This window comes from Lampris incognitus, chromosome 4 (genome assembly GCF_029633865.1).
Source record: "Lampris incognitus isolate fLamInc1 chromosome 4, fLamInc1.hap2, whole genome shotgun sequence".
Classification (NCBI taxonomy): domain Eukaryota; kingdom Metazoa; phylum Chordata; class Actinopteri; order Lampriformes; family Lampridae; genus Lampris; species Lampris incognitus.
This window is the reverse complement of record NC_079214.1, coordinates 10,641,246-10,663,214: the sequence shown is the minus strand read 5'-3', so window position 1 is coordinate 10,663,214 and position 21,969 is coordinate 10,641,246. Positions and strand designations below refer to the sequence as shown.

At 47.1% G+C, this 21,969-nt stretch overlaps 1 protein-coding gene across 1 annotated transcript; it reads left to right on the top strand.

Annotated features, from left to right (window-relative positions):
• The first annotated feature begins 1,697 nt into the window (after positions 1–1,697).
• Positions 1,698–20,398, top strand: LOC130111648 (beta-2 adrenergic receptor-like). Its single transcript, XM_056278894.1, has 4 exons — positions 1,698–1,921; positions 10,162–10,228; positions 14,922–15,297; positions 16,986–20,398. Exons 3-4 carry the CDS (start codon positions 15,021–15,023, stop codon positions 17,873–17,875), a joined length of 1,167 nt encoding a protein of 388 aa, XP_056134869.1. The 5' UTR covers positions 1,698–1,921; positions 10,162–10,228; positions 14,922–15,020; the 3' UTR covers positions 17,876–20,398.
• Positions 20,399–21,969: the final 1,571 nt, after the last annotated feature.

The following is a 21,969-nucleotide window of genomic DNA, read 5'->3' as shown; positions in this document are numbered from 1 at the left end:
GAGGACGGGACGTGACCCATGTGCCAGAAAGGATCAAGGCCCCGCGCAGCTCCGGCCATGAGGGCAGAGCTGGACTCGTGCCCGAGAGTGGATGCGTGTTTTCCCCCCCTGCATCAGGGTCATTTCTCCATTAGTGTTATGTACTCTATGTACTTATACAGTTGTGTACTCTATATGTAGTGTATGTATGTTATGTGTATGTTGTATCTCTTTGGCTTTCTGTCCAGCCAACCCCCACACCTCCCTCCCTCCCTCCCTCTCTCTCATATTGTTCTTCTCTTCTCCTGTCACTCAACCAGTCCATCTCTCTCTCTCTCTCTCTCTCTCTCTCTCTCTCTCTCTCTCTCTCTCTCTCATATTGTTCCTATCTTCTGTCGCTCAACCAGTTCATCTCTCTCTCTGTCTCACGGGTGCAAGAGTTGAGTGTTTAAAAGGATAATTCTGTGTTTTTGCAGCTTTGGGTTTATTTTTGTAGTTTTTTTTTTTACCATTGCACCTATCGATTACATCATTCTACTTGCTGGCTCCATTGTGGTGATGTTTGGACTCAGCTTTACAACGGTGTCTTATGGGGCAACTGAACAGGAGTCTTAAACATGTCCTTTAAACACCCCCCCCACCCCCTTAGTGTCTCAATCAGACTGTGTCCAGGACTGTCCATCGTCTATGACTTCTCCATTGTGCTGGCCGGCTAGTTTATGGATGGTTACTACTGCCTACGGTAAGTATAGGCTGCTACTTCCTGCAGGTTGAACCAGGAAGTAGATCAGCAATGTCACCCACCGTTGATGATATTGCACATTTTCATAAATAACTGTTACCTTGCACTTTTGTTTTCACTTCCCAATATGGGATTTCATTAATTGGGTGGAACTGGACTTGGTGAAACATGTCTGACGCTCGTGTTAAGTTGCCCCCTTGGATGCCATTGTAAATTGGATGCCATTGTAAAACTGAGTGTTGCAGTGGCCCTCGACAATGAAGCCGGTGAGTAAAATCATATCGTAACATATATGCATAATGGAAAAAACTATGAAAGTAAGACCCAGGTTGTAAAAAATCCCCTGAAATTATCTTTTGAATCGAGGACGTCAGCACCAGCAAAGAGGAGAGGAGGGACTGATAGATAGATAGATGTTGCGAGATGATTAACTGAAGGGGAAGAAGAGAAAAAGGGGGGGAAAAAAAGAAAAGAGTATGAGGGAGGACGTTGCAACTTAGGGGATAAGATATGCAAGGCGAAAAGGATGCACATCATCTGTGTATGGGCTTAAGGTAGCCCGAGATAAAACACGGATGGAGAGCGCAGGGCCGAGGGGACGTCCCGGATATCCTTCGACGTTTGGGATGGAGAGGCGGGGGAAAGGGAGGAGGATGGAAAGGAGTGGGAGAGAGAGGGACGACAGGAGGCGGCCTTGGGTGGAGAGAATGAGAGAGGAGACTGTGTGTGTGGTGCTGCCGTGGACTTTTACCTCGCAGCAGTGGGGGTGGGGGGGGTTGCAAAAGGCGCGTGCACGCGATAAGAACTCCGAGCCATCTAGGAGGGGGGCAGAGCAGCGAAGTGGGGGGGGGGTGACTCAACGCTCAGCCATCCAGAGAGTGAGAGACAAGAGGAAGGAGGAGGAGGAGGAGGAGGAGGGAGAGGGGGAGATAAAGAGAGAGAGAGGCTGAGCAGGGGCAGAGGAGTGAAGTGAGCGAGAGAGCTCTGTGTGCACGTCTCAGAAGGACAGCGATGCCAGGACTACGGACTCTACCCCCGTCTCCGCTGGAGTGTCTTTAAGTGGATTGTACCGTGCAAACAAGCCCGCTTTCATCCTGGATTGTTCCTAGATGCTCCACAACCTCCTCTCTCCGCAGCCGTTTAACCATTAACCCTGAAGGAAAGAAAAAAAAAAGAGAAAAGAATGAAAAAGAAATTCTGGTAAGACAACCCCGTCTGATTTCAGTGAGGGTTATGCATGATTGTGGCTATTGTAATATTTGTGTTTAGAAAACTGCACGTTTGTACGCTGGTTCATTATATTTCCATTCTTTGGATGACACTCTTCTAAACGCTCAGCGATGAGGGTTAATTCTGTCTGAAATGCATTGTGCGGGGGAGCATTAGTACCACATTACTCCCCCCCCCCCACAAACAGATATGTACTGCTTCTGGATGGAGCCCCGTCTGTTATCCGAGACACAAATAACCGAACAAAATAATTCCTCTGGTAGGAAAACGGTGCGAAGCTCATCACAACATGACACGTTTTGCCAGGGGTGTCCAAACACACAGGTTTAGTTCTCGCTACACTTTTGTCTGGATGTTCAGCCCGTACGTACGGCGATGTGTGTGGTTTAAATACATAAGTTACTCACGAGGTATAACACAGGTTGTTTTCATGTGCAAATATTTCAGCTGAATGGGGGCTGTCTCTGGAAAACTACACTTGTGCCACCGAAGCAGTCGTTCTTTATATTGGAATTGCCTTCAGTGGATGTGGTCTTATCAGCTTTTACACAAACCCACATCCTTTGTACTCTCACCAGCGCTAAACTATTTTTTTCTTGCAATTGCAAAATGACAACTGGTACTGTTGGACTGGTAGTCGGATGCGAGGGTATAAGGACAGGATGTTGCGTTGCTGTAAAGCCCCCTGAGGCAAACTTGTGATTTGTGATATTGGGCTATACGAACCAAATGGACTTGACTTACTAAATTCTGACAACAAACGTCGCATCGGAAACGGCACTGCCTTTCTTAATAGTTAAAATTCAACTGTTTCACACAAATTCACGGTAAGAAGAATCTTAACCAGTCAGTTTAAACAGAGCTGCTGACATGAGCGGGGATGTCAGCACAGCGAAGTGGTAGATCTTGTCCAACAACACACAACACACTGGCATCAGTGCTGGTAAATATCAGTATTACTAGTTAGTATAGTATAGTATAGTATAGTATAGTATTGTACAGCATAGTATAGTATAATAAGGAATAGTATAGCATTGTGTAGTACAGTATAGTATATGATAATACAGTACAGTATAGTATGGCATACTGTATTATAGTATAATATAGTATAGTATTGTATAGTACAGTATAATACAGTATAGTATAGTATTGACTTTATTCTGACCGTGTTTTACCTTGTTCTGTGGAGCGGATCTGGCATCATGTCCTATATCTTTACTGTATTTTGTTTTATCTTGACTATGTACATTATTTTATCAAGTTGTGTAAGGCACCTCGTAACACTGTTGAGAAAGGTGTGATATAAATAATGTTATATTATCATTATTATTATAGTATAGTACAGTGTAGTATGACTATGTATAGCATATAGTATAGTATAGTATAGTATGACTATGTGCATTATTTACAGTCTTAAATAACAGTCTCACAACTGTTCAGAAAGGTGCGATATAAATAATGTTTTTATTATCATTATTATACTATAGTATAGTATAGTATAGTATAGTATAGTGTAACAAAGTATAGTATGGTGTAGTATGGTCTCGTTGGCGTCTGGACACTGCTTGGCATCCTGCGCATCATATTCTTCATAAATTTCACAAGTCCATTATAATTCTGTTCATCCTCTTCCAATGTTGTATTGTGTAAATTGTGTGAACACAACATCCATTGTACGTTGTCTGTCTTGGGGGAGAGAGCCCTCCTCTGTTGCTCTCCCTGAGGTTTCTTCCTATTTTTTCCTCCCTGTTAAAGGTTTTTTTTTTTAGGGAGTTGTTCCTTATCCAATGCGAGGGTCTAAGGACAGGATGTTGTGCTGCTGTTAAGCCCACTGAGGCAAATTTGTAATTTGTGATATTGGGCTATACAAATACAATTGAATTGACTATAGTATAGTATAGTATGGTGTAGTGTAGTGTGGTGTGGTGTGGTGTGGTGTGGTGTGGTGTGGTATGGTATGGTATGGTATGGTATGGTATGGTATAGTGTAGTGTAGTGTGGTGTGGTGTGGTATGGTATGGTATAGTATAGTATAGTATAGTATAGTGTGGTATTGTATAGTACAGTATAGTATAATATAGTATTAGTATGGATTACCTTTGCACCAGAAAGATAATTTCAACAGCTTCAAATCAGGAGTTAAATTTCTCTGAAAATTAACACGATAATACGATTTTATACTTGAAATCAGCTCCCCTTTTCCCTCCAAACAAACACCAATAAAGACCTGAAAGTCTCTAAAGTATCTAGATAGCCTAAAATACTACTTGATATTGAACTGTCAAGCCTGTAGGTCTCCCACCATCAGTATGCATTCAGAGTAACAAACCAACTTTTCCTTTTTTTGGGGGGGGGGGGGATAATTTAGAATAATGACATTCTGAAGTAATTTAGGAACCCAGAAATTGCTTGAAGTTGAATTTATTGCAAACAACCGTGTTGCCAGTGCAAAGCTGCTGGTAAATTTTAGGTTATTGAACCGAAGCATGAATAAATATGACTTGCCCTTAAACTGCCACACTACTGAAACTGCTAAACCCTGCTGGGCTCCCTGCAAAGGGAGAGGGAACCGTCTGTCCATCTGCTGTGTGGAATTTACAATTTAGACTGGGGTCACGCCAGAAATCACACACTACATACTACACGTGTACCATCTCCCAGCATACCATCAGTATGTGAGTAGTATGATGCCTGTTCAGACACACTACATCATCATCCGCACCACTTCCTTTCAGCTCTTTGTGGGCGAATCATGCCCCTTCTACCTGTGTGGTGAGTCACATCTTTATATATAATGGAAAAATAAAAGATGATTTTAACCACGCGGCACGGTGGTGCAGTGGTGAATGCAGTCGCCTCACAGAATGTTCTGGGTTCGAGCCCCGGGGTAGTCTAACCTTGGGGGTCGTCCCGGGTCGTCCTCTATGTGGAGTCTGCATGTTCTCCCCGTGTCTGCGTGGGCTTCCTCTGGTGCTCTGGTTTCCTCCCACAGACCAAAGACATGTAGGTCAGGTGAATCAGCCGTACTAAAAATTGTCCCTAGGTATGAATGTGTGTGGTTGAGTGAGTGTATGTCGGCCCGGTGATGGCCTGGCGGCCTGTCCAGGGTGTCTCCCCCGCCTGCCACCCAATGACTGCTGGGACAGGCTCCAGCATACGGGCGACCCTGAGAGCAGGATAAGCAGTTCGGACAATGGATGGATGGATGGATTTTAACCACTTCCTGCTTAGCATACTGAAAGGTAATACTTATTTAAATGCTCTTAGGGGCGCCTCCGTAGACGACTGATTACAGCACATAACACATGGCCACATGGTCACAACTGTTGCCGGTACAATTCCAGCCGGTGACCCTTGTTGCATGTCATACCCCCCCCATTTCCTGTCTACCTCCCCCCTCCCCTATCTACTACTACTACTACTACTACTACTACTACTATTTTCGGCTGCTCCCGTTAGTGGGCGCCAGAGCGGATCATCCGTTTCCATCTCTTCCTGTCTTCTGCAGCTTCCTCTCACACCAGCCACCTGCATGTCCTCCCTCACCACATCCATAAACCTCGTCTTTGGCCTTCCTCTCTTCCTCTTCCCTGGCAGCTCCATATTCAGCATCCTTCTCTCAATATACCCAGGGTGATTGGCCAGGTACAATTGGGGAGGGGAAAAAAAGGGGGGGAGGGAATATACTCTACAAATAAAAAAAAAGAAGTTTCTCCATCCATATCCGTTTATTACAGGTCAGGGTTGTGGGGCTCTGGAGTTCATCCCAGCAGCATTTGGGGGGGAAGGCAAGGAGACATTCCTGACAGGTCACCAGTCCATTGTGGGGTTCTCTCTCTCTCTCTCTCTCTCTCTCTCTCTCTCTCTCTCTCTCTCTCTCTCTCTCTCTCTCTCTCTCTCTCTCTCTCTCTCTCTCTCTGCTCACACACAATCATGGGGCAATTTAGAGATTCCAGATCACTTGCATGTCTTTGGAGCATGGGAGGAAACTGGAGTCACCTGCATTTAGATCTGTTTTGTGAATAGATGACACATTACACAATTACAGAATTTTTGGACCCCCCACCCCTTTCTTCCCAATTGTTGTCACCCCGCTCGCTGTCTGAGCTGTAACGGTCGCTGCTCCACCCCCTCTGCTGATCCGGGGAGGGCTGCAGACTACCACATGCCTCCTCTGATACATGTGGAGTCGCCAGCCACTTCTTTTCACCTGACAGTGAGGAGTTTCACCAGGGGGACGTAGCACATGGGAGGATCACGCGATTCCCCCCAATCCCCCCCCCCAAACAGGCGCCCCGACCGAGCAAAGGAGGCGCTAGTGCAGCGACCAGGACACACACCCACATCCGGCTTCCCACCCACAGACACGGCCAGTTGTGTCTGTAGGGACGCCCGACCAAGCCAGAGGAAACACGGGGATTCGAACCGGCGATCCCCGTGTTGGTAGGCAACGAAATAGACTGCCACGCTACCCAGACGCACCCAGAATAGGTTTTAGTTTAACAGCATATTCATCCAGCAAAAAGACGAGAGTTACAGAGAAAAGAAAACACAACAGAAAAATAAACGAGAAGGTGGGAAGTTTTTCTGTGTGCTTCTATGCACAGGCACACGCGGCTGTATTCTCGTGGATCTCAGTGTGTGTGTGTTTGTGTGTGTGTGTGTGTGTGTGTGTGTGTGTGTGTGTGTGTGCATGTGCACACTCCTCTGTGCGTCGCATGTGCACTTCCGTGACAAACACAGGCAGAACAACACAGCCAACTTGACAGACCAAGATGTGAAGGAAGAGTCACCATTCATTTCACGTGCTCGTGGCAGTGACGATGGCGGCGACAGCGGGCTTGGCCTGGCTCTGGGGGTTGCCGAGTTGGGGCCTGTCCATTATAACCGCACATGACCCCTTCTTCTCCTTCGGGGTGACCGGGCCTGGGAGACCCTGGCTGAGACCCCGCTCTCTCTCCTCAGCTCCGACAGTCCACATACACCCGTCCTCTCACTCAAGGAGACAGCCCCGTCGAAGGAGACCCGCTGCACGTGCTGTCGACAAAAACACACACCTACATAAATTAGAGCTGTGTAAATTACAGCACCGAAGCAGATATCTATACCAACCCATCAGTGGCGGCTGCGGACCAACATTTTTGGTGAAGCAACCACCCAAGCAACCCCCCCATCAACTCCCATATTTTCGTAATGTGTGTGTGTGTGTGGTGTTAGTGCGTGTGTGTGTGTATTAGTGTAGATAGCGGGACCGAAAACTAAAGCACTTATGATCCTAATTCTTTTTGGAGGTGGTAGGTATTGTCTCAGAGAGTAAGGGAAAAATCCCAGAAAATTAAAAGTATGTATAATTATGCATAAATATGCAAAATGAAGCTTAACAGATCTGTCAAAATTTCACAGATCCTCAAATCCATCTCTTGCAAACTTTGAAGAACACCCACCTCCTGCAGCGGCACACTTAAAGAGAGACTGACATGCCCTTTCTGAACACGTTTTTTTTAACATTGGGAGTTTGAATCACAACTGAAAATAGATGTGGTTTTATGAATTCAAAGCTATTGGTTACTGTCTTCCTGGGTGGGCAGGGCTCGGTACCGCTCGTCACTTGTTATTTACAAAAGATGTTGGGTAGCGAGATCCTCTGTGAGGATTACAGGTTCAAGGAGGAGGATTCGGTGACACAAATAACTGTTAGATAGCTAGATGATAGATATTTAGACAGACAGACAGATAGATAGTCAGATAGATAGATAGATAGATAGATAGATAGATAGATAGATAGATAGATAGATAGATAGATAGATAGATAGATAGATAGACAGCCCGGTGCAGGATTCTGATACGGGGTGTACTGCACCACAAGGCGACGTCACTAACCGCTCGGCTAAAGGGTCAGACCCGTTAGCTAGGGGCTAACGTGTCTTATTAGTAGTTTACATTAGAAGTTTACATTATTAATGTTCACTTATCTAATAGCGACGAGATGCTGCTTGCCGTCTGCTCAGGGTTGCTGAAGAGGACGCCCAGGCAGGAGATGGAGACCGGCGCAACGTGTCAAAGCCGGTACACTGGTTCGTCTGTACACCGTGTAGGCGAAGGTGCTGGGCCATATTTGTTGGGCATCCTCCCTTCATTCGCTTCCCGCCGCCGCTCGCTCTGCTCCGTGACGGCGCGCGTTTAACTTGCGGAAGCGGAAACTACGGAAGCTGCGTGCCGCCACCACGGAAACGGAAACAAACCTTAGCGATTCCTTTGGAATCGGAATTGTGGAATACCCAACGGTAGAGGCTAGTTCCTGTCGATGCAGAGAACAGTCAACTGAGCATGCGCAAGTACTCGTTGCCTCCGTTGTTTGGGTAGGTTAAGGTTAGGGTTAAAGTTAGCTAATCAGACGCAGAGTAGGGGCGGGTCTTCATAGAATCCTAGCGCCTGGATGCTACGCGGGGCGTGTGGAGGCGTGGTAGTCATTTCGCGCATGCTCAGTTGACCGTTCTCTACTCCACTTCCGTTCTCTGCGTCGATTGGAACTAGCCTCTACCATACCCAACCCTACTACTCTCTTTTCTTTCTTATTTTATCTTTCACCGCGCTCCGAATACCAAAAGGTATGATGAAGATTGGAGAACAAGTCAAGGATCGGAAAGGCTGAACTGAAGTTCTCTGATTGGTTAGACGGGTGTCAATCATTTTCAGGCCAAGAAAAGACTAGGTGAAGTACTGCTTTCACTGGGTGGGCATTAAAATGCGTCTTGCCCCGTTAACTGTCCATTCAACAACGTGTAAGGTACTACGTAAATTCACTTACGCTGGGTTAGTGAAGCAGAACACTCCCCTGTGTCACCTGAAGAGGGCGCTGTGTTGCACAATACCCACGAGACTTTTTTTTTAACAGTGACACATTTTTTATTTGATTCACAGAGGAAACAGTCATTCTAAGGAAGTGTTGGCATCTAAAAAATATGTTTTATGTGATATGTGTGTTGTGTTTTTTGTTGGTTTTTTGTTGAAGCACTGCTTCACCTGTTGTCTTGTTTAAACCTTGTCTGCAACTCATGCACATCACCAGTCTCACCAGCCACTGCTAACATGTTAACGCATGGACAGACTGTGACGCCATACTGTGGCAGTGTTGGGGAATGTGACTTTTTTCTTTCTTTTTTGTGTGTGGATTTTTCCCTTTTTCTCCCCAATTGTACCTGGCCAATTACCCCACTCTGCCAAGCTGTCCCGGTCACTGCTCCACCCCCTCTGCCGGCCAATGGGGAGGTGGGGGGGGGTTCCAAACTACCACATTTCTCCTCCAATACTGTGAAGTCGCCAACCACTTCTTTTCACCTGACAGTGAGGAGTTTCGCCAGGGGGAGGTAGCGCGTGGGAGGATCACGCTATCCCCCCCTTCCGCGCGAACAGGCACCCCGGCCGACCAGAGGAGGCGCTAGTGCCGTGACCAGGACTCATACCCACATCCGGCTTCCCACCCACAGACATGACCAATTGTGTCTGTGTGGGACGGCCGACCAAGCCGGAGGTAACACGGGGATTGGAACCGGTGTGGGCTCCATTTCTGCTCGGGTACAATATCGACTCGGGGTCCTTCGACTACACATGACGTCACGGATTATGTTGCTAGCTAGCGTTGTTTAATGCTAGCTTTGTAGTTATTTAGCTGTGTTTTTTACAACCCACGTTGACATAGAGTTAGTTAGTAAAGGTGCGAGGGCCAAAGGCCTGAGCTGCATCTAACGTCAATCTACTGTTTCCCGCTGTTCCTAAACTGAACTAGCCCCTACCCAAGCCCCCACCCAATCATAATGCGTGAAGTAGTGATGTCATCTGTGGTCGCAAGACCCCGAGCAGGGTGAGTGGATCAAGTACTGACAAGTACCAACACGGGCAACGGACTAGACTGCCATGCTACCCGGATGCCCCCAAGCGAGAATAGTGTTGTACGGAACTGCCCCTGACATTGATTAACAGTAATCCTGACTCCTCCACCACCAGGAAAGTGCCTGAATGTAGATTTAAGATGTTTGAATCCTATCTTGTCAGATCTAAAATTTTGCACTGGTAATTGTGTATAGTACTTTTCCAAACAGTGAATATCTTCCTTGACTCCCGTGTGTGTGTGTGTGTGTGTGTGTGTGTGTGTGTGTGTGTGTGTGTGTGTGTGTGTGTGTGTGTGTGTGTGTGTGTTTTTCTGCTGTCAGGTGCTGTGTCTCACTATGCCTGGGGAAATGCCACGGGGAAGACTTCCGCCTGTCATCTTCACTTTAGGTAAACAAAAAAAGCCCCGTAATGAGGTTCACCCTTTGTCCGCCCCTAAAATGGATTCTCTCTTGTTTTACCACCAACACCATCAAACTAATGAAAGCAAAGAGGAGTTATTTTGTGACCAAAACATTTGCCAAAAACCATTTCAGGCAGTATTTATTTTGCATTCCCAGACAATTTTATGACAATTATTTCATTTATATGTGACTTTATAAACAGATCAGCCAAAACATTAAAACCACTGACAGGTAAGTGAGGAACAGTCATTATCTCGTTACAGTGTCACCTGTCAAGGGGTTGGATATGTTAGGCAGCAAGTGAAGAGTCAGTTCTTGAAAGATGAGGGCCAAATTGTGATGGCTAGACGACTGGGTCAGAACATCTCCAAAACGGCGGGTCTTGTGGGTTGTTCCCAGTATGTAGTGGTCAGTACCTACCAAAAGTAGTCAAAGGAAGGACAACTGGTGAACCGGCGACTGGGTCATGGGGGCCTAAGGCTCACTGATGTGCGTAGGGAGTGAAGCCCGTCTGGTCCCATGACACAGAAGAGCTGTTGTAGCTCAAATTGCTGAAAAAATTAATGCTGGCTGTGATAGACAGGTGTCAGAACACACAGTGCACCACAGCTTGATGTGTATGGGGCCGCGCAGCTGAAGATCGGTCAGAGTGCCAATGATGACCCCTGTCCATCGCCGAAAGTACCTACAACGGGCACATGGTGTCAGATCCAGGGTATGATGGACAGGTGTCAGAACACACTGCATCACAGCTTGCTGCGTATGGGGTTGGGTAGCAGCAGACTGGTCAGAGTCCCCATGATGACCCCTGTCCACTGCGGAAAACACCTACAATGGGCACGTGAGCATCAGAACAGAACCATGGAGCAATGGAAGAAGGTGACCTGGTCTGATGAATCACATTTTCTTTTACATCATGTGGATGTCTGGGTGTGTGTCGTTTACCTGGGGAAACAGACGGCACCAGGATGCACTATGGGAAGAAGACAAGCCAGCGGAGGCAGTGTGATGCTCTGGGCAATCTTCTGCTGGGAAACCTTGGGTCCTGGCATTCATGTGGACGTTAGTTTGACACGTACCACCTACCTAAACATCGTTGCAAACCGGGTACACCCCTTCATGGTAACGGTATTCCCTGATGGCAGTGGCCTCTTTCAGCAGGATCAAGCACCCTGCCACACTGCACACATTGTTCAGGAATGGTTTGAGGAACATGACAAAGAGTTCAAGGTGTTGCCTTGGCCTCCAAATTCCCCAGCTCTCAATCCGATCGAACATCTCTGGGATGTGCTGGAAAAACAGGTCCGATCCATGGAGGCCCCCCTCGCAGCTTACAGGACTTAAAGATCTGCTGCTAACATCTTGGTGCCAGATACCAGAGGACCAGAAGACACCTACAGAGGTCTTGTGGAGTTCATGCCTCAACGGGTCACAGCTGTTTTGGTGGCACGAGGGGGACCTACACAATATTAGGCAGGTGGTTTTAATGTTTTGGCTGATCGGTGTATGTGACTGTTTTGCCACCCATTTACCAGGCAATGATATACCACCAACCCTGAGGGGGATTTTAACAGGCATCATTGCATTTTAATGACCTCTGATGTGGAGCCCCCCAGAATTTAAGCCACAGGTGACATTTTCTCAGCAGCAAATGTATAATACTGTACTTTGTGTTGTGGGGTTTGGACATTTCACCAGAAAGTTACAGCCCCACATTACTGAGATTACTGAATCCACCCTTGAGCACAATTTAACAATTTAGTCATATTCATCATTCTTTAATAGGGTTTTGTAATGCACAGGGCAGAGAGCCAAAGTCTCCAGGGGGCTTATTAAATAGAACTGTATGAAATTCCCTCGACACATAGATGAGCACTGAGCAAACATAAGATGTGCAACTCTAAAGGCTATTTCAGTTGTATTATTTACCATACCAATATGATATATTTATGCAAGGCTTCATTCACTTTGCTTCTCTGTATTTAGATTTCCCATGGTTCTTTGTGGGAAGTGGATTTTGCTGATAATTTGCAGATAATCCTTATCTGTTGAGGACAATACACTGCAGATACACAGACAGACAGACAGACAGACATACTTTATTGCCCTGTGTTGCCACCGTCTGTAGATTAAACAAGTATACCTCCATATTCATACATATTCAAATATGGCGTTCATATTCATATTCAAAGATGGCGGTGCAAACTTGTGTTTGCGGCGGCCTCACCCAGTACTGTCCATGCAGTGTCTTTGTCCACATCTTCATCTTAAGTTTGTCTTCGTTTGATGTCTGGGAGAGCTGGTTCTGGATCGGTTGGGAGAGCTTGGTCCGCTGCGTCCTGTGGGCCCAGGAGCCACGGCCCTGCCTGGAGCTGTGCCCGAAGAGGAAACACCGAGGGCGGTCTGATAGGACGTGGAAGCGCGGCAGGCTAAGCTAACTGCTAGCCCATGCAGACCGGCAGTTCCAACAATACCGAGAGCGGTCTGGCGGCGGCCTCGCCTAGTGTTGACTCTGTTTTTGGTTCGTCGTGTGGAGTGCGGGGCGGTATATCGAAGGGGTCTGGCTGAGACAGCTGGTGTTGGATCGGCTGGGGGAGCCTGGTCTGGGCCCAAGGACCACGGACCTGCCTGGAACTGCACCCAAGGAGGAAACACCGAGGACGGTCTGACAGGTTGCGGAAGCGGGGCAGGCTAAGCTAACTGCTAGCCCATGTAGACCGGCAGTTCTGACAGTCATCCTGGCGTTCGCTCTCTTGGACAGTGGGAAGAAAAAAAACTTTTTTTTTTGGATATGTTGAATATATGTGTTTTTGTAGTTTTTTATTTTTGTATTTTGGATATATGGATTTTTTGTAACGGATGTGTGTTTTTGTCTTTGTGTTGCACTGCTGTGGGCAGGGGGAAACGATAATTCGTTTCATTTCATGTGTACAGTTGCATGGAATGAAATGAGGAATAAATGTTCCCGATGTTCCTGTTCCTGACATGGTATAGATCCATACACTCGCTCCTTGGTGCACTGATGCTACCACATATTACACACATGTGAACATGACATTTTGTGGGTCATGTGATCTGTACAAAGACTTTCAGTAGGATATTCTGTTGAAAACTTTTGTGGCAGAGAAGACAAAACTCCTGCCAAAGTAGCCCCCCCCCCCCCCCAGGTTATGGACTTGAACCTGTGACCTGACGGGAGTAAAGAATTGCGGGCTGCCCGGGGTCGTGTGCTATAGGAAGTTCTCTGCACGTGACGGCTTTGCCGGTGAGGTCTGAGAGGCTGGCGGTGGGAAAGCCGGTGGTTTGAGTTTCAGGATAGAGTCGACGTACAAATAGATAAAGTGGAGAAAGAGCAAACCCCAAGTTCCTTTTGCCGTTCTCCTATGAGCAGACACCACTGAATTCCTCTCTACACCTGACCTGTTCTCCTGACCCCCCCCCCCCCCGTTATCCTCCTGTTACTTAGCTACTGATAATAGCTAAGATCCCATCATAACACGAGTGCTTTATTAAAAACCCGACCCTGCACCAGCTTCCAAGTAGGACACAGGATTTGGTTTGTATACGTTGAGTTTGGTTGGTTTTGCTCGGCTCTGGTTGTGTCTGTCTCTGTTATCCTCGGGCTTTTTCTTTCTCTCGTGTGTGTACCTGCATGATCCCCAGCTCAGTAAATCGGGTGCAGGATTGAAGGACCTTTGCATTTAGTTGTCAGCTGAGGCAGACATTTGGTTTTGAACGCGCGAGTTTCTAGTCGGGGCAGAGGCCAGGCAGCACTGACGCTCTGCTAACCGTGTTTTAGCATAAGAACAGTGTGTAACTAGAACACATGACGATGAACTCACAACCACGTTTCAGCTTATGGCGGTTTTGGGCTTACGGGTGATGGTTGCACTGACCCCGGTATACGTCTGTGTCTATGGGTACTGGCTCACCGACAAATGGTGGACGTCATTCTACTGTCATCTGCAAGATCTGAAAGACAAACAAACATCCCACTTCTTCAAGCTGTGCTGTAAATGCAAAGTTCTTGGTGAATCCTACACAAACTCACTGCTGTAGTCCCATAAAATACATTTGCTCTCCAGCTTGCTCCACAAAAAGAAAATGGATTATACTCCAGAGTTGCGTACCAGAGTTGTGGACTCAAGTCACATGACTTGGACTTAAGTCACTTTTTTTTTTTAAACCTGTGCTGTCAGCAGGCTTGGCATACAACACAGGGAATCTGTAGTCCAGGACCAAGCAAGCTTTGGGTGCCACGTAACAATGAGGCATACTTTATAAATGGTTCACAAGTGGTTACTAATTGCATTATTTATGGCTTATAAGTAAATTGTTAATACAGTATAAATCAGAGATAAGATGTTATAATGTATTACTAAAAGGACCTTTTAGGTTTCCAGGTTGGGACTCTACAGCTTAGCAATAAAACCTTTGTCAGGTGTGCCTCATTGTAAAGGGGAAACCAAATTTTGATACCATGTTGTACTGAAATCGTTGTTTGTATGTTTACTGCATGGTTACAGTCAAGCCAAACTGTAAAAGCCGCCTCTTTTGAAATGAATCACATCTCATGCTATCAATCTCTTTGTTGGGCATGCAAATTCTGGACATACTCTATGCCATATTGTACTAGATGCGTGGATTTGCTGGTTCTAGATTCCTTTGTTTCTCAACAGGTTAATTTCTCAGCCCAGGCAATGGTTTCTGGGGAGTCTGGGCTTTCATAAGGGGCACCTCCACCCACACGTGCCAGAGATAAACAGCTGTCCTGGGCCATGACCGCTCTGCTTGCCAACATCAGTGCTCCTGGCAGCACAGGATTACTGCTGCCGACCACAGACAGCTCCCCGAACCTGACAGCAGCCGCCCAGTCAGGGGCCGGCCGGCTGCTGGCCCCTCTGTGCACCCTCTGTTGCTGTGGCCTCCTCAATCGCACCCTGGCAGTGGTGTTTATGGTCAGCCTTGCCTTCGCCATCGTGGTCGGCAATGTGATCACCCTCACTGTCTTCATGCAAACAAGGCAGTCCCAAACGCCACAGGGATACTTAAAAGGTAAAACCATAAGCAGTGCCCTAATTGTTAGTACATTCTACATATTCAAAGTATGTAGTATATACTGCGTAGGGTTAAGTACATAGAATGCAGTATGCACCGGGTACTACTACGTACATTGCACTTGGTGGACTCGCATCAAAGCAGGAGGGATACTTCCTAAAAACCAGAGGAAGAACTTTGTTGCTCTTGCTTCTTCTGTTTCTATTGAGCCTTGGATCTTCATTTAACCTATCAACATAGTCTATCACCGAATTGTTGAAAAATCCATATGAGGGCGTCCGGGTAGCACAGCGCTCTATTCCGTTACCTACCAACATGGGGATCGCCGGTTCGAATCCCTGTGTTGCCTCCAGCTTGGTTGGGCGTCCCTACAGACACAATTGGCCGTGTCTGCGGGTGGGAAGCCGGATGTGGGTATGTGTCCTGGTCGCTGCACTAGCGCCTCCTCTGGTCAGTCGGGGCACCTGTTCGGGGAGGAGGGGGAACTGGGGGGGGGGATAGCGTGATCCTCCCACGCGCTACGTCCCCCCTGGTGAAACTCCTCACTGTCAGGTGAAAAGAAGCGGCTGGCGACTCCGCATGTATCGGAGGAGGCATGTGGTAGTCGGCAGAGGGGGTGGAGCAGTGACCGGGACGGCTCGGAGGAGTGGGGTAATTGGCCAGATACAATTGGGGAGAAAAGGGGAGGGGATCCTCCACACTTCGCATTTTCACTATCATATACGTAATTTGCATACCGGCATCTCACATACCAAAATATAAATTCCTTTAGTATGGGGTATGAATAATGCAGACACATAGATGATTAACTTATAACAACTTCCTAGAGCTTCCTGGTTCCTTGTAGCAGACGTTTTATAGAAGTAGTCATGAAGAAAAGAACGTTTACCTCGCCAGGCCAAAGGCCCCTAGACTGATCCTGTTCTGCACAGTGTGTCTTTGCATCTGGGAAATTATGCTGCTAAAATTCACATTTTACCAAAGCCTGGACGCAGTGCACTGATATAAACATGGGCTTGCAGTCTGTTCAAATTCAATTTGTCATTGGGAAAAAAGCTCAGGTTCAGTTTAAGCAATTTTAACTCCTTTCCCTAAGGGCCATCATCACAAAATGTCTGTTTTCACGCGTGTGCTATCAGTCTGGAGTGTTGTTAATATTCAATGACAATTTGAGTTTTCAATTGCCCATTTTTAAGCATATATTATATAAGAGAATCCCAAAAGACTCCGCAAACTTCAGTATCACTGCCATTTTGTATAATAGCATACTTTTGATTGGTTATCGTCTTTGCAATAAGTTATTTATCGTCCTGTCATCGTCATAGCTTCCTTTCACACGTTTTCCTGCCGAATGCGTTGAAATTCAAGCAGGGAAAAATAGAGCCTCCACTGAAGGAGGATTAATTATGGAGGCCCCTGTTTATTATTTAAAGGAGAGCTAAGATCAACAGACTTAAACCCCATTTGCTTGCAATTTGTCAGTTTGGTTAGTACAGGGACAGAGGCGGGGAGGGTTTCTCTCCTTGGATTCTGAGAATAGTCTTCATACAACACTCCATAATCAAAATGTAATTGACTCAAATGTGTCTTTAACTATGAACCATTGAGCTGAATTTGCAATGCTCTCTCTCTCTCTCTCTCTCTCTCTCTCTCTCTCTCTCTCCCTCTCTGTCTCTCTCTGACAGTATCCCTGGCCATAGCGGACATGATGGTGGGTGTCCTTGTGGTGCCGTTCTCGGTCTACACCGAGATTTCTTTGATGGTAACCAGCACCCCTCCGGCTTGGTACCAGGGTACTTCTATGACCTCTGCCGCCTCACTGGGTAGGATCACGGGTCCTTGGCAGCCCTGCATGCTCATTGGCCCTGTGTTCGCCGGATGCACCTTTGTCTCTATCAGCACCATCTTTCTCATGACGGTGGAGCGAAGTGTGGCTATCCTGAAGCCGCTGCACAAAGACACCTTGGTCACCCGGAGAAGAACTCTGCTCCTCATACTCCTCTCCTGGGCATCAAGCTTCCTGCTGGCGCTCGCACCCCTCATTTTCAGCAAAAACTTTACTTTGGAGTACAACGAGTGCAGCCGCATGTGTATCTACACCCCCCTGTGGTTTGGAGGCCAACTGCCGGCGGACGCCAACATCCTGCTGCTGTTTCCAGCGTTCGACTTCACGCTGCTGGGTGGGACGTTAGCGGTCAACATCCTGTCCTTCACCAGCATCCGACGCTACACCCGGAAACGCAAACTGCTTTCGGAGGGCAGCCTGGGCGACGGGGGAAGCGGAGGAGGGGGAGGCTGTTCTCACAGGCCTTCGTTCTCAGACATCAAGGCAGCCAAGACTATCAGCATACTAACGTTTGCCTTCACGGCGTCCTTCACTCCGATTGCAGTCTTTGTGGTGGGGAACGTGGTGGGATACACGTGGTGTAACTTTTCCTTCTTTGCCTTCTGGATTCTGACGGGAAACAGCTGCTGTAACGTCATCATCTACAGCGTGAGGGATCAGCGCTTCCGGAAGGGCGTGACCCTGTTGTTTCAGAGGGACCGGTCACTCCCGCATGGGGATAAGAACTGAGGGGGAATCCAAAAACCAACCAACAAACTTCATTTGTTAATTTTTTTGGTTTTGGGCTGCGGTCTATTAAATGCAGATAAATCCTGCAGTGACGCTCACGCAAAGGCACTCAAGTAAAGAGATTAGCCCCCCCCCCTTTCCCCCCAATTGTATCCGGCCAATTACCCCACTCTTCCGAGCCGTCCTGGTCGCTGCTCCACCCCCTCTGCCGATCCGGGGAGGGCCGCAGACTACCACATGCCTCCTCCCATTCATGTGGAGTCACCAGCCGCTTCTTTTCACCTGACAGCGAGGAGTTTCACCAGGGGGACATAGCGGGTAGGAGGATCATGCTATTCCCTCCAGTTCCCCCTCCCCCCGAACGGGTGCCCCTACCGATCAGAGGAGGTGCTAGTGCAGCGACCAGGACACATACCCACACCCGGCTTCCCACCCGCAGACACGGCCAATTGTGTCTGTAGGGACGCCTGACCAAGCCGGAGGTAACACGGGGAATCAAACCGGCGGTCCCCGTGTTGGCAGGCAGTGGACTAGACCGCTATGCTACCCAGATGCCCAAGAGATTAGCTTTTAAAGATGGAAATTGTCACAGTTATCTCTCCATCATTGAGAATCATCCGCATTTTGAATGGAAATCAAAGCACGCCTAAGTTCTGTAACTGTTCAATCCCCTCCTCGGACCCGTCTGTGGATCTGATGAATTGTAGTCTATGCATGGCATGATAACACGGTTATCAGGATTGGCCAAGCACAAGCAGCAACACAGCAAGGCAGCTGTCATGGGGCCGTCATCAGTTATTACTGCCAGTTCATCAGTTCATCTGCAATCAGCCCCCCACCCCCGACCCGGTCTGCCTCCAAACTTGTGTGACTGTCAGGTCAAACCGCTTTCCTGTGGCTTTACATCAAAGAGGGCTTCAGCGGCCATCTTACTGACTTCAGGGACCAACCAGATTTCCAGGGACTTTGCTCAGCTCAGTAACTGCGAGGCACGGAATTCTGTTCTCGACTCAGTTACAGGCGTCCACGACGTGATATAAGGGGACGTCGTTGATGCGTTTAGATATCTTGTACGTGCCCCCCGCTTTGCGTTTTAAGAACTGTAATTACGCGGCTAAGCAAAGACACGGCTACGGATTCGACCTCGGCCTCGATGGGTCACGCTCACGTCTTGTTTTGCTCTGCGGAGAGTTGAATCTGCCTCAAAGATCTGAAATGCACTTTATCATGAGATTATTTGGGTTGTACAATATAGCTATCATCTGCACTGTATTATGTGGCATTCAATGGCGTTAATTTTGCACAGATTTCATGGTTCCTGATGGCTCCATTTCAGTTTTTGTGATAATGCAATGCTTGCTTTTTTTTTGTCTAAGCAAACGCGAATGAGATACGTTTATATCAGCCATCTACAGTAAAGACTCAGTAGATGGGGCGGCCCACAGACAACATAAATAGTATTATATTTTGACCTAATAGCTACAGTATTAAATAAAGAGCAAAAAATATATGATTTGTTTATTAACATGTGACATTTTAACAGTAATTTGACATTTCTGGTGTAAAAATGTGCTGTTTCGAGAATACAATTCAGTAATATGAGGTAATCTTGCAACGAAGGGAAAGTCAATTTATAATGCAAAAACTATTTTCGTACTTGGGAAAACGGCTGGAACTTATTTTGTTAGCTTTCATTTGCTGTGTTTATTCAATGAAAAAATAAATCTGCAAGCATGACAGATAAAAGTGAAACACACAAAGACACATGTTTCGATGCCAGATTCAGCTTCATGGTGAGTTGCTTACAGATCAGTGTAAACACGCAGTTGCATGTACCATGAAGTGCCCATGGGAACTGACAGATGGAGAATCCAGTGAGCAGAAGAGTAGGCAGATGTACCAAAAGCTAATGTAATACATGTCAAATCGACAAGAGGAAAACATCAGGGAATCATCGGCAAATAAAATCCTGACGTATTCTGCCTGGCAACTTGGACTGAATGGACGAGTATCTGCGGTAATGATACCCAAAATGTATTATAAGCCATGGCCATATAATTGTTAAATAGAAACTGTACTGATTGTTTTAAAGATTATATAAATGTATCATAATCATGGACAAGGGCAGTTTATACACGTCTATTCAACATTTGTGCGTTAAGATAAGTAACTCTTACTTTGCTGATATTGAGACACTGTGTGAAGTTGTACCGGTACTGCATTGTTCATATGGTGATGACGTCAGATTTGATTACAATAAACGTATTTTGGAACTTTTCTTCGTTTGTCAGTTCAGCGCGGCCCGGCTAAGTGGCAGTAATGCATGGGGACAGGCCTGGATGTCTTTCAGCTCGCTGCTGTAAAATTCACAGCCTCAGCAGTTACACAAGCAGCAGCGAAACCACTTCAGCCTCTCTGCATTTTCTCCAGAATGTTCTTCCTTCGACCCCGTTGGGATTGGACTTGTCATGTTATGTGACGCGTATAGGGGGAAGGGGCTCTTTGCCAGCTGTGGTCACACGAGTGGATGCCTGGACACCTAACGGGGAGGACTTGGCTTGTCATAAAGGTGAGAGTTGGAGGGAGGAAGTCGGCTGTGCACTGGTGTTCCTCACCTACATTAAACACAGCTATAGCAAAACCAGAGGTTTTGGATATGGATATGTTTCACTTTATGCTGCTGGTATGCATGCATGCATGCATGCGTGTGTGTGTGAGTTTGAATCTCATAATCCCAATTATCTTGCATTTCGAGAAAGGCGTTAAGAGAGCGAGATGGAGAGAAGGCGAGGCTGATGGCTAATGTCAACAGCTATGGGATAAAACCCCACATCTCTGCCAGCCCTGCCGTGAATTAAACGATCTGACGCTTGTCTGCTCATGTGACTCCCGCCAAGACTGAGGATAACTGGAATGTCAAAGAGACCATGAGACACACACCCACACATAGAGAGAGAGGGAGGGAGGGAGGGGGGGGAGTGAGGGAATGGCGCCAAAGGCTAGGATGGATCTGAAATTTACATGACCAATATGCCTATGAGTTAATTAGAAATCATCTAAGAAATTCAACAATGAATACTGGAAATTTAACTAAATGACATGAGCTATATCTTGCGGCACGGTCTAAAAAAAAATGAATGTGTAAGTAATATGTTCTCATACTGCTCTGTGTGTGCAAAAGCCAAAACATACTTTATGTTTATGCCTCAATTTGGAAGCAAAAGGTATATCATTCAGGGCGGCATGGTGGAGCAGTGGTTACCACGGTCGCCTCACAGCAAGAAGGTCCTGGGTTCGAGCCCCGGGGTAGTCCAACCTTGGGGGTCGTCCCAGTTTGCCCTCTGTGTGGAGTTTGCCTGTTCTCCCCGTGTCTATGTGGGTTTCCTCCGGGGCCTCCGGTTTCCTCCCACAGTCCAAAGACATGTAGGTCAGGTGAATCAGCTGTACTAAATTGTCCCTAGGTATGAATGTGTGTGGGGGGGCCCTGTGTGATAGCCTGGCGGCCTGTCCAGGGTGTCTCCCCGCCTGCTGCCCAATGACTGCTGGGATAGGCTCCAACATCCCCATGACCCTTAGAGCAGGATAAGCAGTTTAGATAGTGGATGGATGGATGGATGGAGGTATCATTCAGCACCATTTAAACCCAGTGACATTGTTTTAAATACTGGGGTCCCGCAGGGCTGTGTCTTGTCACCCCTCCTCTTCTCCATATACACAAACAAAATCACCTGCAATATCAACGGACTGTCACTTTTTAAATATGCTGATGACATGGCCTTGTTGGCCCGCCTGACAGATAAGCACTTCCTGTCCACATACAGGCAGTATGTGGACACCATGGTCCTCTAGGTACAGGAGAGATCCCTGGAACTGAACATCAGTAAGACCAAAGAGCTGTGTTGCGGTGGGCATCGGGCACCTGACAACCCAAATCCTTTCTCTGGACCCCTCAGGCTGGAGGGGCAGGTGGTGGAACAGGTCGAGATCTTTAAGTAATTGGCACAGAGCTCGACCACCAGCTGTCCTTCACACAACATGCAGACGGGGTCTGCAAAAAGGCCCAACAAGCACATGTTCCTCCTGAGGTGGCTGAA